At 45.2% G+C, this 15,876-nt stretch overlaps 1 protein-coding gene across 1 annotated transcript; it reads right to left on the reverse strand.

Annotated features, from left to right (window-relative positions):
* Positions 1-9,798: 9,798 nt before the first annotated feature.
* On the reverse strand, positions 9,799-11,682 carry LOC123431229 (cytochrome P450 89A2-like). The gene has a single exon (XM_045115052.1). The coding sequence runs from the start codon at positions 11,642-11,644 to the stop codon at positions 10,052-10,054; it is 1,593 nt and encodes a 530-aa protein (XP_044970987.1). The 5' UTR covers positions 11,645-11,682; the 3' UTR covers positions 9,799-10,051.
* Positions 11,683-15,876: the final 4,194 nt, after the last annotated feature.

The following is a 15,876-nucleotide window of genomic DNA, read 5'->3' on the forward strand; positions in this document are numbered from 1 at the left end:
CAGGTGCAGTTGCTTCCATGTGATAACATGGATTCCTTGTTATATCACCCTATTAAATTCTATTTAATTTAATGCACCTATATACTTGGTAAAAGGTGGAAGGCTCGGCCTTTCTAGCCTGGTGTTTTGTTCCACCTTTGCCCCTTAGTTTCGACTACCGGTGTTATGTTCCATAATTGAGCGCTCCTAACACGATCGGGGTTGTTATGGGAACCCCCTTGATAATTTGTTTTAGATTAAAGCTCGTCTGGCAAGGCCCAACATTGGTTCTACATTTGCCCAACATAATAATTTTGTTAACACTAAAATGCATAGGGAGTTAGCGCTACCCGAGGAGTAATTCTACATAATACAGGAGGGGCCAGTGCTGATGGTGTTGGTCCCAAACGGTCTGCCTGCGGGGCCACCGCGAGGAAACTCGAGGTTTGGCACTCGTAGCTAGTTCCATCCGTCGTGTCCTGGGAACGAGATACGCGGCTCCTATCGGGATCGTTGACACGTCGGGCGGCCTTGCTGGATTAATTTTACCTTTGACGAGATATCTTGTGCATCGGGATTCCGGTGATGCTTTGGGTAATCTCAGAGTTGAGGTTTTCCACTAAGGAATCCGACGAGATCGCGAGTGTCGTGATCGAGAATTTCTATGCGGCTTGAGGTAATTTGTGATGGACTAGTTGGAGCACCCCTGCAGGGTTAAATCTTTCGGAAAGTCGTGCCCGCGGTTATGTGGCAACGTGGAAACTTTGTTTAACACTAGTTCTAGATAACTTGAAGTTAACTTAATTAAAATATGCCAACTGTGTGCGTAACCGTGACTGTCTCTTTCGTGAGTTCCTTCTCCGATCGAGGACACGGTGGGGTTATGTCTGGCGTAGGTAGGTGTTCAGGATCATTTATTTGATCAACAGTAGTTCACGTCCGCTATGCGTAGATCTTCCCCCTCTTATTTCTTGTACTCGTAAGTTTAGCCACCAAATATATGCTTAGCCGCCGCTGCAACCTCACCACTTAACCATACCTCACCCATTAAGCTTTGCTAGTCTTGATACCTTTGGAAATGAGATTGCTGACTCCCCCTGTGGCTCACAGATTACTACAACACCAGCTGCACGTATAGGTAAAGGCTACTTGACGCGAGCGCGTTGATTGTTCATTTGGAGTTGCTTCTTCTTCTTCTTGTTGTCACACCCAAGATGCGACCCTATCCTCAATTTGGCACGAGGGCCTCGTCAGGGATAGAAGCGCATCTCGTCGTGTCGCAAGAATGGATATCGTTACAAGTACATGTACTGAAAAGAAGAGATATATAATATAATTGGCTTACACTCGCCACAAGCTACATCAGAGTCACATCAGTACATTACATATTCATCAAGAGTAAGAGCAGGGTCCGACAACGGACGAAAACAAATGAGAAAATAAGAACGACGTCCATCCTTGCTATCCCAGGCTGCCGGCCTGGAACCCATCCTAGATCGATGATGAAGAAGAAGAAGTAGAAGCAAATCCAAATGAACAATCAACGCGCTCGCGTCGAGTAACCTTTACCTGTACCTGCAACTGGTGTTGTAGTAATCTGTGAGCCACAGGGGACTCATCAATCTCATTTCCAATGGTATCAAGACTAGCAAATCTTAATGGGTGAGGTATGGTTAAGTGGTGAGGTTGCAGCAGCAGCTAAGCATATATTTGGTGGCTACACTTACGAGTACAAGAAATAAGAGGGGGAAGATCTACGCATAACGGACGTGAACTACTGATGATCAAAAGAATGATCCTGAACACCTATCTACGTCAGACATAACCCCACCGTGTCCTCGATCGGAGAAGGAACTCACGAAACAGACAATCACGGTTACGCACACAGTTGGCCTATTTTAATTAAGTTAACTTCAAGTTATCTAGAACCAGTGTTAAACAAAGTTTCCATGTTGCCACATAACCGCGGGCACGGCTTTCCGAAAAGATTTAACCCTGCAGGGGTGCTCCAACTAGTCCATCACAAATTACCACAAGCCGCATAGAAATCCTCAATCACGAAGCTCGCGATCTCGTCGGATTCCCTAGTGGAAAACCTCAACTCTGAGATTACCCAAAGCATCACAGGAATCCCGATGCACAAGATATCTCGTCAAAGGTAATACTAATCCAGCAAGGCCGCCCGACGTGTCAACGATCCCTATAGGAGCCGCGTATCTCGTTCTCAGGACACGACGGATGAGCTAGACGTCGGGATCGCTAAACCTTCGGGTGACCAGAGGGGCGCAGGACATCGCTCAGGTGGGACCAACACTCATGAGGAGCACTGGTCCGGGGGTTGATTAAATTTCCTCGGGTTAATTACTCCCTATGCAGTTCATTAGTTATTAGGCAAATGTAGTACCAAAGTTGGGCCTTGCCAGACCAGATTTAATCTAAAACGAATTATCAAGGGGGTCCCCATAACAACCCCAATCGTGTTAGGAGCGCTCAATTATGGAACATAACACCGGTAGCCGAAACTAAGGGGGCAAAGGTGGAACAAAACACCAGGCTAGAAAGGCCGAGCCTTCCACCTTTTACCAAGTATATAGGTGCATTAAATTAAATAGCATTTAATATGGTGATATGACAAGGAACCCATGTAAACACATGGAAGCAACTACACCTGCAACTAGCAACACTAACACATGGTTAAGCAAGCAGTAACATAGCCAATCAGTGGTTTGCTAGGTCGAACAGGTTGAAGTGTTATCATGGCATTGTAGAGAGGCTGATATTTAACATGTGGTAGGCAACGAGACATAAACGATAGAAGCGATAAACTAGCATGGCAATGATATTAAAGATATCTAGGGAAATGGTCATCTTGCGTGAGATCCCGCTTGGAAGAAGAACAACTCCGAGAAGTTGACGAACCAACGTAGTCGAACGGGTCCTCACATTCCGACATGCTTGTGGAACTCTATCGAGACAGAGCAAACCGGAAACAACCATCAACACATATATTCACCACATGATGCACAACATGATGCATAATCTACTATGATGCATGATCAGATCAATGATGCAAGTGATGGCATGGCAATTCACCTTAGACAAACAATACACATTAAGTGAAGCTCGATATGCTACGAGTTGCATATCGACGAAACTCCACATTAATTATTTAGTTCACTCCCATTAATTTACACGGCAATATTTAATTGTTGTTAACATGGCAAGGGGTGAAGCAGTGATCCTACATGACATCCTAGACGGCTAACACGCGGAACATAGAACGGAGCTACGGCACAAGAGGCATGCAAACAGGAACTTATGCCATGAATGGGTCATGCATGCGAGTTACAACAACACGGGCAAGAAGAGATAGAAACAAGTGTCACCACGGCGAGCGAGAGGGAACCATGGCGGCAAAACGGAAACGATGCCACGGGAACGTTCCTATTCCGATAACTCGTCGAGATATCGTGCCAACGTATAGGAAGCATGTGCGGGAACGCTAAATAAAGAATGGGGTGATCCCGCTACTGGGTTCCCATGTGTCGGGGGCACGACGAAAAGAAGACAACATGCAATGGGCAAATATACAGCGCAAACATACATACATCACAAGCATCCGGTTCACGACGCGTTCCATCGGTATACCTTCGAAGCGTGCGAATCGGAGCGGTTTAGTCCGGTGAAGGAGAACAACGATCGTCGTGGAAGTAGTTGTACACGGTCTCGTCGACGGTAGTCGTTCGCTCGGCGTCGGTTCACAGGTCTTCAGCGTCGGTAGTCGAACACGTTCCGGGGGTCGTCGAGGACGACGTGGTGCTCGGCGAATTTGTCGATGACCCACGACGGTGGGGATGGTGCACGCAGCGACGGCGAAGTTCTCGAAAGGCGATAGGGCGAGGCAACGCAACAACATCTAGCAGGCAGCGGCCGACAACAACTACAACAACTAGCTTCGGCCACAGCACATCAATTAGCAGCAAGCTATGGCAACATATAGTAGCATCTACAAGCAGCAGCTAGCAACCTAGCACTAAGCATCTAACAGCAAAATCAACTAACACTAGCTATAGCAACTACAGCTAGCAACAAGCAATCGGCAGCAGCAGGCAAAGCAAAGCAAGCTACAGCAAGCAGCAAAGCAAGCAACAAAGCAATCGACAGCAGCCTAACAGCAAAACGTAGCAACTAACAGCAACAACACATGCAGGCAAGCAGCTAGCTACTGCAGCTACAGGGACCGACATCGGCAAGCAACAGCACATGGCAACAACATGAGCGCAGGGCGACACCAACTACATCAGGGGCGAACCGGCGGGGGACCTCGGCCGAGGCCGGCGGCGCGGGGAAACGGGCACCGACGGGGAGACGGAGGCGGCGGGCGCGGCGCACCGGCTTGGCGCGGGAGAAGAGGCGGACAACCTGGGGGCGGGTTGGCGGCGACCTGGAGGCCAGGGCAGCGTGCGGCGGCTGGAGGTGCGGGCAGGGGGCTCGGATACCTCGGCACAACAAGGCAGCGCGTGCGCAGGGGGCTCCTGCAGGCGGGCGGCACGGCGGGGCTGCAGGCACGGCCGGAGCTAGCACGCGGGGGGAGGAGGAGGCACGCGGGGAAGCAGCTGGCGGCGGGCTGCAGCATGGCGGCGAGGGCTCGCGAGGTCGAGGGGGCGAGGCCAGGAACGCGGCGCAGCGCGGGAGAGCTCAGCGGGGAACGGCGGCGCCTCGGGCAGGGGCTTGCAGCGCGGGGGACGGTGGGAGGCTAGGGGCAGCTCGAGGCGACGGGGCTGCTGGCGCGGGAGAGCTGAGAGGGGATCGGGCGAGGAGGGAATAGAGGGAGAGAAGGGGATCGAGAGAGAGGGGAGAGCTGCGGCGCACGGGGAAGGAGACGCTGTGTCGCTAGGGCAGGGGGGAGCTAGGTTGCGGCCCAAGTGGGCCTCCTCCTCTCTCTTTTGCTTTTTTTATCCCTTTTTAAAAACAGAAATCACACTCTAAAAGAAAAAGATTTAACAACATACAAAAAATGATTTTGGCTCCTTGAAAAAAAATACCCCAACTATAAAATAGATTGGGCAATTTTAAACAAATAAAAATGAAACCTTTTTAAGAATTAAAATAAAACCCTTTTTTATTTAAAGAATAAAATAAGAGCTCTTTAAAGGAGAAAAGAAAATGAGACGGTTTTAATATAAAACAAGAGGATAAAAAAAAGAAAAACCCAAGGGGTTGCCCCCACATTTAATAAAAGGACCTTTTAAAAGAAGACGAATCTTTTGAAGGGGGTTAAAACTGAACTTTAGCAAAACCACAAAAACAAATAAAAGAGGAGAGAGGGGGAGTTCCTATTGCAGGCAAAGACACCGAGAGCACTTGAAGCACACACACTCAAAACACCACACGCAACAGACGATGCAAGATGTCATGCATGATGCGAGGATGCAAACTAAATGAAGATGCAACAAAATAAAATAACCACACGACGGAGACAGAAATAAAGGGGAATCTTCTGGAACGTCGGCACCGGGCTGTCACAACTCTCCTACACTACAAGAGGATCTCGCCCCGAGATCCAAGAATGAAAGGGGGGAGAGGATGAGAAAGAACAAGAGGTAAAATTTAGTCGCTTCTTTGACAAACGAGTGAAACCGATGATCCTTGAAGGTTGCAAAGCGAAGAGGAATGATATGAGCAACAAGAAAGAATTCACGAAAAAATTCGGCAGCACTTCGGTAGGAAAATGGGACAAAAAATTCGATAAGAAGAGAGAATTAGACAATATTCACAACAAACAACTAAATAGAACAAGGGAACACCATGATCTTGGTAGAACAACATAATAGACCCAAAAGAGCAACATCACAATGTCTCCGGAACAAGAGAATATGAACTAGCTCAAGTGGAAGAAGAGAATGAAGAAAAGAATGACAACTATCATCACAATAGAATTGAAGAGCCTCCGGACAGAAAAATTCTGAAATGATGGCCTTCGGAGGATCGAGAATGAAAACAACTCAGAAAAGCACCGGACAGCACAAAAGGGATATTCATGATTGACAACAAATAAGATGACGACACCAAGATGAAATGATGAATCTCCCAAGAGAATGGACGAAGATTACGAGGAACACCCCTTCGAATTGCAAGCTGAGAATGATGACGAGAACAACACCAAAATACTGAGACACTCCGGAATAAACAAGAATGAAAGGTTGAGCCAAATACGAGAATTAATTCCAATAGAACTTGGAGAAGGGATATGACTGATGAGATACATACTTACGTCATAGCTGAAAAGAATTAATGATGTCCGGGAAAAGATTAAAAGAGCCAGGTAAGATCCTGGGAAAGAACCTGTGGGTTATGGGCCCACTCAAAGAAACCACCGTTGGAAAAGATTGCTTAGAAGATAGATATTGCACCGGTAAAAAGAAAACCTGATGAGGTTGAGCGCCTCGAAATAATTGAAAGGATTGAAAACAAGAAATTTTGAGTCGTCTTCAACGCTCCGGATAGACTAGATATAACTGAATAAACAAGATAGACTGATAAGAATCTCCAACATAGGAAATAATTACAAGGATGAATAGGATATAATGAACACGGATAGCTAAATTAAATTCACCAGAAAAGATAACAAGAATGAACAAATATGACACGAATCTCCTGAGAATCTTCACAACGAATCACCGGGTAAGAGAGAAAGAACAGACAGCGAAAGCACAATGAAAAGAAAACTCTTGGATGAAAATTGAATCACTGAAGAAAAAGGGTGGGAAGGCGGGGAAAAACAAAGACAACTTGGGCTGGATGAGATGAACTCCGGAATAAAAATAGAAAGATTGATCTTGCAAAATAGGAGAGGGTTGAATTAACTGAAGAGAAGCACACTGGTTGCAAAAGAATTAACATGACGACTCCGATTGACAAGAATTGATAAGACGATCTGATTGAGCAAAAGAATTAATACTCCCATAAAAATATGATAACACCACTTAGGAAAGATCTGAAATCACCACTTGACATCGAAGCAACTTGAATTACCATATTCAACAAAACAAAGGGATGAGGCTTACGAAACAAGCCAGAACAAACTCACGAGAAAGATTTCGTCCGATATTTTCGTGGACAGGATCGCACGGGTTCGAACCTTACAGTAGACATCAAGTGCAAGGCAGTGCACCCGACATACGAAGCGTCCCCGAGTCGTAGCAAGCTACAAGGACTCTTTAAGACACAACGAGAACCGTTGTAAGTCGACCGTCAACAAACGAATCCACTAGATGTCGAACCCCAACCTAACATCATGCATTTGTTGGAAGATTGTTCTATAAGTAACTACTTGAATTTCCACCTAAGAATCCCGAAATATCTGGTCATGCAATCTGGTACACGGATACAAGGAGTAATATTCACACAACTCCTATACTAACCCGTCACATGTATCACATCCGTTAAAACACAACCAAAATCTCGGACCTTCGTCTACTACAGACCCTCGTGATCACAACGATACAAAGTATGACAGTACTCCCGAACAATCTGCACCAGTACTGGGGACATCGAGGTTATCTCGCCACTACTAGTATTGAAGCAATTACGAACATCCTTCGTTCTGAGATATTAAGAAATCTGAATGATAATGATGTGCTCAAGAATCCCGTGGAGCTCAAATCCCCGGAAGAAAATCAAGTCAGACAGGAGGCACCAAGACAGAACTCCGTCACATCGGCATCATATAGATTTCAAGAATATCCGCGTGATCCTAAAAAAATTTGAGTGATAAGAGGAGTAGAATACATTATTACGTCAAGATTCATCACCAGAGCATAGAAGAGGAGAAAAAAGAATCCTACGATATATAACTAAACTCAAAGTAGTTTTTCACTAGACTCGACTCGGTCAAGTTCGATCAATCAAGGAAAAAATCCACCATGGACCCAATCGACCATGTCTACTCGAGTCCAAATCGACCATGTAATCTTTTATAGTGACTCCAAACTAGACTCCAATTATTCAGTACGAGAATAGAATTTATTATTTCTACAAAAAATACTGCAAATTTATATCTATATCACTTTTTCTAATAAATCTATATCTACTTTCTTTGTTTTTAAATATAATATGAATATAGATATATTTGGAAAAATATATTTATTTATTTTGCTGCATATATAATTCATAATAAAAAAGAAGGGGTATATCTATATCTCGCCGGCTGATCTTTCTAAAGAAATCTATGTCTATATCTTTTTACAGGGTCTCTCATTGTATGCCGCGAGCCATTCAATCGTTTCTCTCCCCTATTCTTTATTTTTCTACAATAAAATCCTTGCTCCCAAGTTGCACCGACATTTTTCGCTCTTTTCCTATACTAGTAAATGTGTACGTGCACGCACGTATATCCATATAACAATGTCTGCCTATGTTTTTCGGTTTGTGAAAAAAAATCTCACTTAAGAAAGTAGATCTCACATGTCCAACAAAAACAAAGAAAGATAAAAGCAAAGACATGTCCAGTTGTATGGCAGTAATCCCTTTTGCGGTCAAAGATAATATTGCAATTGTGATCCAAACAGTCTCTTGCAGCAACGACGCCAAACACTTCGAGCGACCAGCGCAATCCATCTTGTAATCCTGCAACTTTGACTGAAAAGACCTGCAGAGTTCTTATGGGATGGGCTGTACCGCCTGACGACTTCTTGTCCGTGTAAAGCATGGATGGGATACGCGCTGCATATCAATATCAAATTTTGTCAACCAATCAACATGCTTACAGCAGCAATGGAGACCATCCACTAAGGGAGAGGGGATTTGGCTTTGGCTTATTACTTGTCTGCTCGAATTCATTGAAATTCCCAGAACTCGCGGAACTTCATGGCCTCGAAGGCATGCGAATCGGAGGTATCCTCGTCGGGATCCATGTCCCTGAGCCGCAAGGCCTCCATGTCTTCCAGGATCCACTCCTTGCCACATTCGATGGCCTGGGGGGTCTCCCGTGGCGATCCATTTCCTCAGGGCGATGAACTGCTCCGGCCAGTCATGGTTCCTGCGCGCTTCCTCCGCCTTGGCCCTGTAGTCGGCCGCCGCCGCGACGTCATCGAGGGAGGGCGCGAGGACCGGCGGCGACTGGTGCGGGGCCGGCGTCCGAGCGAGGGCCCGACAGCCGACGCCGAGGCGCTGGCGGGAGGTCGGGTGGGAGACGCTGCGCACGGGTGGGAGACGCTCGAGTTGTGCGTGGGAGGTTTTTTTTTTATATGCGCGGATGGCAGAGTTTCGTCCGCTCACGTTAATTGCTAAGCGTACACAGTGGGGGGATATTTTTCATGTAAACGGTTAGATCTAATCAGGTGGGCCGGATCGTGTGGTGGTATTTTATCTAGAATATCATGTGTACGTGTTTTTGGATGCGTTTAGGAAAGAATATGTTCGCTTGTTTATTAGTAGTATAGATTCCTGTGATCTCACTGGTGGCCTTTAAATTCAAACTTCAAATTCAGTAAAAAAAATTATTTTAATGTTTCAAAAAATTATAAAAAAAAAGCATAGATAGATGAAGGTATAATACACAAGTGTGTAAATTTTCAGAACAAAGTAGGGTTGTGCAAAAAAACAAATCTGAGGTTGTTTAACACATGTTACTATCCATCATTTCAGACCATAAATTTGTCTTTTTTGTACAGATCACATGTCGGTTACATCCTTAATACATGCATATATTTTTTCAGAATTTTTGAACCATAAAAGTTTGGTTTGAATTTGAATTTTTCAAAAATAAAGGCCTCCCTGGAGCTCGGCCTCCAAAACGTCATTCTCCCTGTGATAATACTTTATAATTGTGATAAGACTTTATAATTGTAGAACTACTGCAGAAAGATCTTTGTTGCGAAAATTACAGGGACATCTTCAGACTCTTCTTTCTATTACCGCAACAAGTTCTTTATCGCAAAAATCGTAACAAATGTGACGTCGCGAACATCCCGATGTTGCAGACATCATCGTGTTCCGCATCGTCGTCATCGTTGGTGGTGTTCCACTGCGTGGTCATCTTACCGTGTCATAAGATAACCACCGCACACGATCAGACTGGCCGAACTAGCCGGGGGCGTCTGGGCGCCACGCGCGCGCGCAGGGGCCGCTTCATGGTCACCGTGAACTCCGGCCTCTCGGCGAGGTCGACGCCGCCGTCATCCTCCGCCGCATACCACTCGAACCGCCTCACCAGGTTGGCCACGAAGAACTCGAGGTGCAGGATCGCCAGCCCGAGCCCGGGGCAGATCCTCCGGCCGGCCCCGAACGGCATCATCCTGATCTCACGGCTTCCCGTCAGGTCCACCCCGGCGCCCTCCCCGCCGTCCAGGAACCGCTCCGGCCTGAACTCCTCTGGCCGGCTCCACACCTCCTCGTCCAGCGACACGTCCGCTACAGAGAAGTTCACTGACGTGGCCGCCGGCACGCGGAGCCCGTCTAGCGACGCCTCCGTCGGCGCCGCGTGCGACAGCAGGAAGTGCGCCGGCGGGTGCCGCCGCAGCCCCTCCAGGACCACCGCCTTCAGGTAGCGCATGCTCGACAGGTCCCCCTCCGCGACGGCGTCCTGGTGGTCGTTGGCGATCGCCGCGTCGACCTCATCCCGGAGCCTCGCCTGGATCTCCGGCTGCCGGACCAGGTTCGCCATGATCCACTGCAGCGCGGTCACCGTGGTGTCGACGCTGGCCGTGAGGAACTCCGTGCACAGGCTCACCATCTCGGAGTCCGTGAGCGCGCGGCCGGCGCCTGCTTCCTCTTCTTCCTCCTCGGGGAGCCGGTGCGCGAGGAGCGTGTCGACGTAGCAGTAAGCCAAGCTGCCGCTGCCGCCGCTCCGTTCTCTTCTTGCTCTGATCAGTGGCAAGAACAGCTCCTCCTGCCTCGTGCGGATGGACAACACCTTCCGCCAACGCGTCCTGAACAGCCGCTTGGTGAGCGCCGGGCAGAAGGCGAAGACCTGGAAGCCGATGTAGGAGGAGAAGAGCTCCCTCTGCACGGCCTCGATCTGCCGGACGCGGCCGGCCGGCAGTCTGCTCCCGAAGCACATGTACGTCAGCAGCGAGGACATGGCGAACTGGAGGCACTCGACCACGGTCACCACGCCGCACTCGCTCCGGGAGGACTCGTTCTCGAGGCCGGAGGCGAGGAGGGCAAGCGCCCAGCGCCGCGCTGGTGCGTAGAGGCGCGCGACGCGGGCGGGGTGGAGGACGCCGGAGGTGAGGTTCCGCCTGAGGGAGCGCCAGAGCGGGCCGTAGGGCGCGGAGCTGACGGTGCGCTGGGCGGAGGTGAGGATGACGAAGGGCGCGATGGCGGGCGGGCGGCTGGCGAAGGCGTGCCCGCGCTGGACGAGCGCGCGGTGGGCGACGCGGCGGCCGGAGACGAAGACGGCGGGGCGCGGGGAGAGGAAGCCGAGGGTTAGGACGGGCCCGTGGCGGCGGTGCAGGTCGCGGATGGCAGGCTCGAGGCGGGAGCGCGCGCGCCAGAGCCAGAGGAGCGGGCCGAGAACCGGGACGGCCGGCGGGGACGGCGGCAGCGGGAGGCGGCTGGCCTTGGACGGCCGAAAGGCTGGGAGCAGCAGGAGGAGGAGGGGGAGGAGCACGGCGCAGGTGGCGAGCGGGAGCAGGAGGAGGTACGCGGCGGCGGCCTCCATTGTCGATCGATCAGCTGCTCTCCTGGCTCATTGCGGCGTGCCATGGCTATCTATACTATACGTCGCCGCTGATCAGCGGTGACCGCCTCACCGGTGTTGTGCTGGCACGCTGCTTTTGCTGACGGGTGCGTTGGCGCGAATCCGCTACGGTGATCTCGCAGGCGGTGCAGGGGACGGGACAGGTGGCGGCGCTGGGTTAAGCGGCCGGGGCCAGATGGAAGGCTCCGTCGGCCACGGTGGTGGCGACGAGGCGACGCCCGACCGCCGCCGATTGATGAAATCGACCCGGCCCGGAGTATTGCGGTTGCCGTTGCATGGAGACGTGGAGGACGATCCAGTCCGCCAAGCGAGCCTTACAGAGTGGCCACGTTCGGAATCAACAATTCGACATGGCACTGACCAGCTCAACATAAAAAAATGCTATACGTACAAAAAGTTACATAAGGTTACACATTGAATATGATTCTTTCTTTGATTTAACTATGCAGCGGCGCTGCATGCTGGTGCTCCCATGCAGCGGCTCACATGCACATGCATCACGTAAAGATTCTTTCCAATGCTTAAAATTTAAAAGTTTTATCTTCAAAACCGTTAATTCAATCGATGATCTCTTTTCACCGTTGGCTTTGTCGTGACAAGATCTTCGAAACTAGATCCAATGTCGACATGTTTTGACAAACTTTTTTTTTCTTCCGTAATTGCCACATTGTTTCACTCACTTGCTATATTATTAACCACTTACTTACTCAATAAAAATAACTTAATTGCCATATTTCTTGATGTCGTTTCGTACAAAGATTGTTGATGCTTACAAATGCAGTCCCCAAAATGTTTTGATGTGCTTGTCATTTTTATTCTACTAAGTTGTCATGTGGTCTCATAAAGCTTGTAGGTGCTTATAAAATCACAGTTCCACATATATTTTTTGTGCTTGTCCTTTTAATCCTACCTCGTTATCATATTGTCCCATACAACTTGTCAGTCATTGTAAAAAAAGTAGTTGTCACGGTGTTTGTTGTATTTATCTTTCGAATTATATCCTCAATTGTTATGTTGTGTGGTAATAAAAGGACATTTGATTGTTCTGAAACATAGTTGTGGTAGTGTTTTGTTGTGCCGGTCAATTAAATTCTACTCAAATGACATGCTTTTATATCATGTATAATGAAATCTGTTACAAGGCTTTTGTACGATTCAACATTAAAAAGTGACAATCAAGTTATTTTTTTGAGGCAAGTAAGTGGTTAATAATATGGCAAGTGGGTTCAAAAAATGTGGCAAGTTTGAATAGAAAAAAAAAGTTGACGAAACATATCGATATGGGATCTAGTTTCGAAGAACTCGTCGCGAGAAATCCAATGATGAAAACGGATCATCGATTGAATTAACGGTTTTGGAGATAAAACTTTTTGAATTTCAAACATAAAAAAGAATCGCACGTTGTCCTCCCGCCGCACGGCAAAGCAGCCATGCGCACGCTATCAATTATATTTTTCCTTCTTTCTTGCAAACTAACCACTCCCCCTGATTTTCAAGGAGGGTGGGGCCCTCATTCCCCTTAATCTCCAATCAAAATCCACCTTTTTTGTAAAACCTATGTAAACTTATGTATGTGTAGCATTGCTACTCAACATATATTCATCTACAGGAAGTATGCAATGGAACAACATGTCAAACCAGAACATCTTATAATTCGGAACATAGGAAACATGTTTTGTAGGAGGGACGAACGGTAGATACCCATGGGAAGCTATCCCCCGTGAAATCAAATCCACACTCTATGAGTTAGAAGACTTGCTTCTCAATCACCCCTCATGAAAAATTTACAAGATTTGTTTTAGATATGAAACATTTCGAATTTTTTATACTACCCACATTATGAGTTAAGATGTTTTGGATATTTAATATGGACTGCATTCGAGATTGAAATGAGTGAACACACACTTAAACACATTTATATATTTGCTAGAACATCTTATAATTCGGAACATAGGAAACACCATGCAAACTTACGGAAAAAAAATGTGTCTATATACATGTGAAATATGAAAAAAGTTAGGACATCTTATAACGTATATTCGCAACAAAGGGTAAACCATGCATGCATATGAAAGTTGATAGGCATAAAACCAAAAATCAACCACGGGGATAAATATATGTAAAATACACTGATACAAATATAGCAAGAAAACATCACAAAATTTAGAAATAAAAATAAATATGAAATTTGCTAGACGGAGGGCTTGCAAATTTACAAAAGAATAAAAATACATCTATATACATCTGAATTTGAAAAAAGTCAGGACAATTTATAATTCAGAACGGAGGGAATACCATGCATGCACACGAAATAGATAAAAATGCAAATTCACTAGAAGGAGGGCTTGGACGTCCAAATTTGTGGTTGGGAATAACATGTGTGCACACAAAATAAAAATAAAAGTGAAATATGCTAGAAAAGGCATCATAAAAATAGCTCTAGAAAAGGCATCATAGAGAAAAGGCAAATTCACACATCTTCAACAAGTAAATATTCTCTACCAAAGATGTTCAACACTAAAATTAAGTATAGTAACATTAAAATAATACATTTAGATTTCTTTTTATACTATAAATTCACACGAAAGTTGATATGCACAAACACAAAACAACCGCGCAGACAAAATTCTGTAAAAGATACGGAGACAAATATAGCAAGAGTGCATGCTATGAGTTTAAATGACTACTTCTCAATCACCCCTCATGAAAATTTTACAAGACAACAATTTCGATTTGAAACATTTGGAAATTCTTATACTGCCTCCATTTTGAATTATAACATGTTTTGTATATTATAATATGGACTACATATCGATTGTAATGAACAAAAAACACATACTAAGATGCGTCTGTATACATTGGAATCTGATAAAAGGTTAGAACATCATATAATTCGGAATGGGGGGAATACCATGCAAATTTACAAATAAAATAAATAAAAATGGCATATATATATCTGAATCAAAAAAATGTTAGGACATCTTATAATTTGGAACGGAGGGAATACCATGGATACACATGAAAGTGATTTGAATAAAACCAAAAATCAACCACGATGACAAATATTTGTAGAAGACATTAATACAAAATAGCAAGAAAACATGCCATGCTTTTAAAACAGAATGCACTCTCACTCATCCCTCACAAAAATTTACAAAGTAAGATTGAAATTCTCTTGAAGTAGGGCTTGCAAATTTATGAAACAAATAAAAATGTATCTATATACATCTGAATCTGATACAGGGTTAGAACATCATATAATTCAGGATGGGGGAATACCATGGAAATTTACAAAAAGAAATTGTCTACATACATGTGAACCGAAGAATGTTAGGACAATTTATAATTTGGAAAGGAGGGAATAACATGGATGCACATGAAAGTTGATATGCATAAAATAAAAAATCAACCACAATGACAAATATCTTTAAAAGAGACGAATACAAATAGCAAGAAAACATGCCATGCTTTTAGAAAGAATGAACTGTCATTCATCCATCACAAATATTTACAAAATAAATATGAAATTTGCTTGTAGGAGGGCCTGCAAATTTATGAAAAAAATAAAAATGTATCTATATACATATGAGTTTGTAAAAAGTTAGAACATATTATATTTTGTAACGGAGGGAATACCATGCATGCACACAAAAACTAAAATGAATGCATTGTCACTCCTCCTCACGGAAATTTACAAAATTAAAATTGAATTCACTTGAAGGACGGCTTGCAAATGTATGAAAGAAATAAAAATATATTTATATACATCTGAATCTGAAAGAAGTTATAACATCTTATATTTGTAATAGATGGAACACCATGTATGGGGATGAAAAAATTAAAATGAATTTCTCTAGAAGGAGGGCTTGAACCTCCGACCTTGTGGTTAATAACCACATGCTTTTGAAAATAATGCATTGTTACTCATCCCTCACAAAGTTTTTAAAAAACATATGAAATTCGCTTGAAGGAGGGCTAGCAAATTTATGAAAGAAAGAAAAATGCATATATATACATCTTAATTTGATAAAAGGTTAGAACATCATATAATTCGAAATGGGGGAATACCATGCAAATTTAGAAAAAATAAATAAATAAATGGTCTATATAAATCTGAACCGAAAAATGTTAGGACATCTTATAATTTGGAACGGAGGGAATACCATGGATGCACATGAAAGTTGATGTGCATA

This window comes from Hordeum vulgare, chromosome 2H, assembly GCF_904849725.1.
Source record: "Hordeum vulgare subsp. vulgare chromosome 2H, MorexV3_pseudomolecules_assembly, whole genome shotgun sequence".
Lineage (NCBI taxonomy): Eukaryota > Viridiplantae > Streptophyta > Magnoliopsida > Poales > Poaceae > Hordeum > Hordeum vulgare.

Bases quoted from the DNA above. Each gene is read 5' to 3' on its own strand.
- LOC123431229 (XM_045115052.1), bottom strand. From the start codon at position 11,644: ATGGAGGCCGCCGCCGCGTACCTCCTCCTGCTCCCGCTCGCCACCTGC.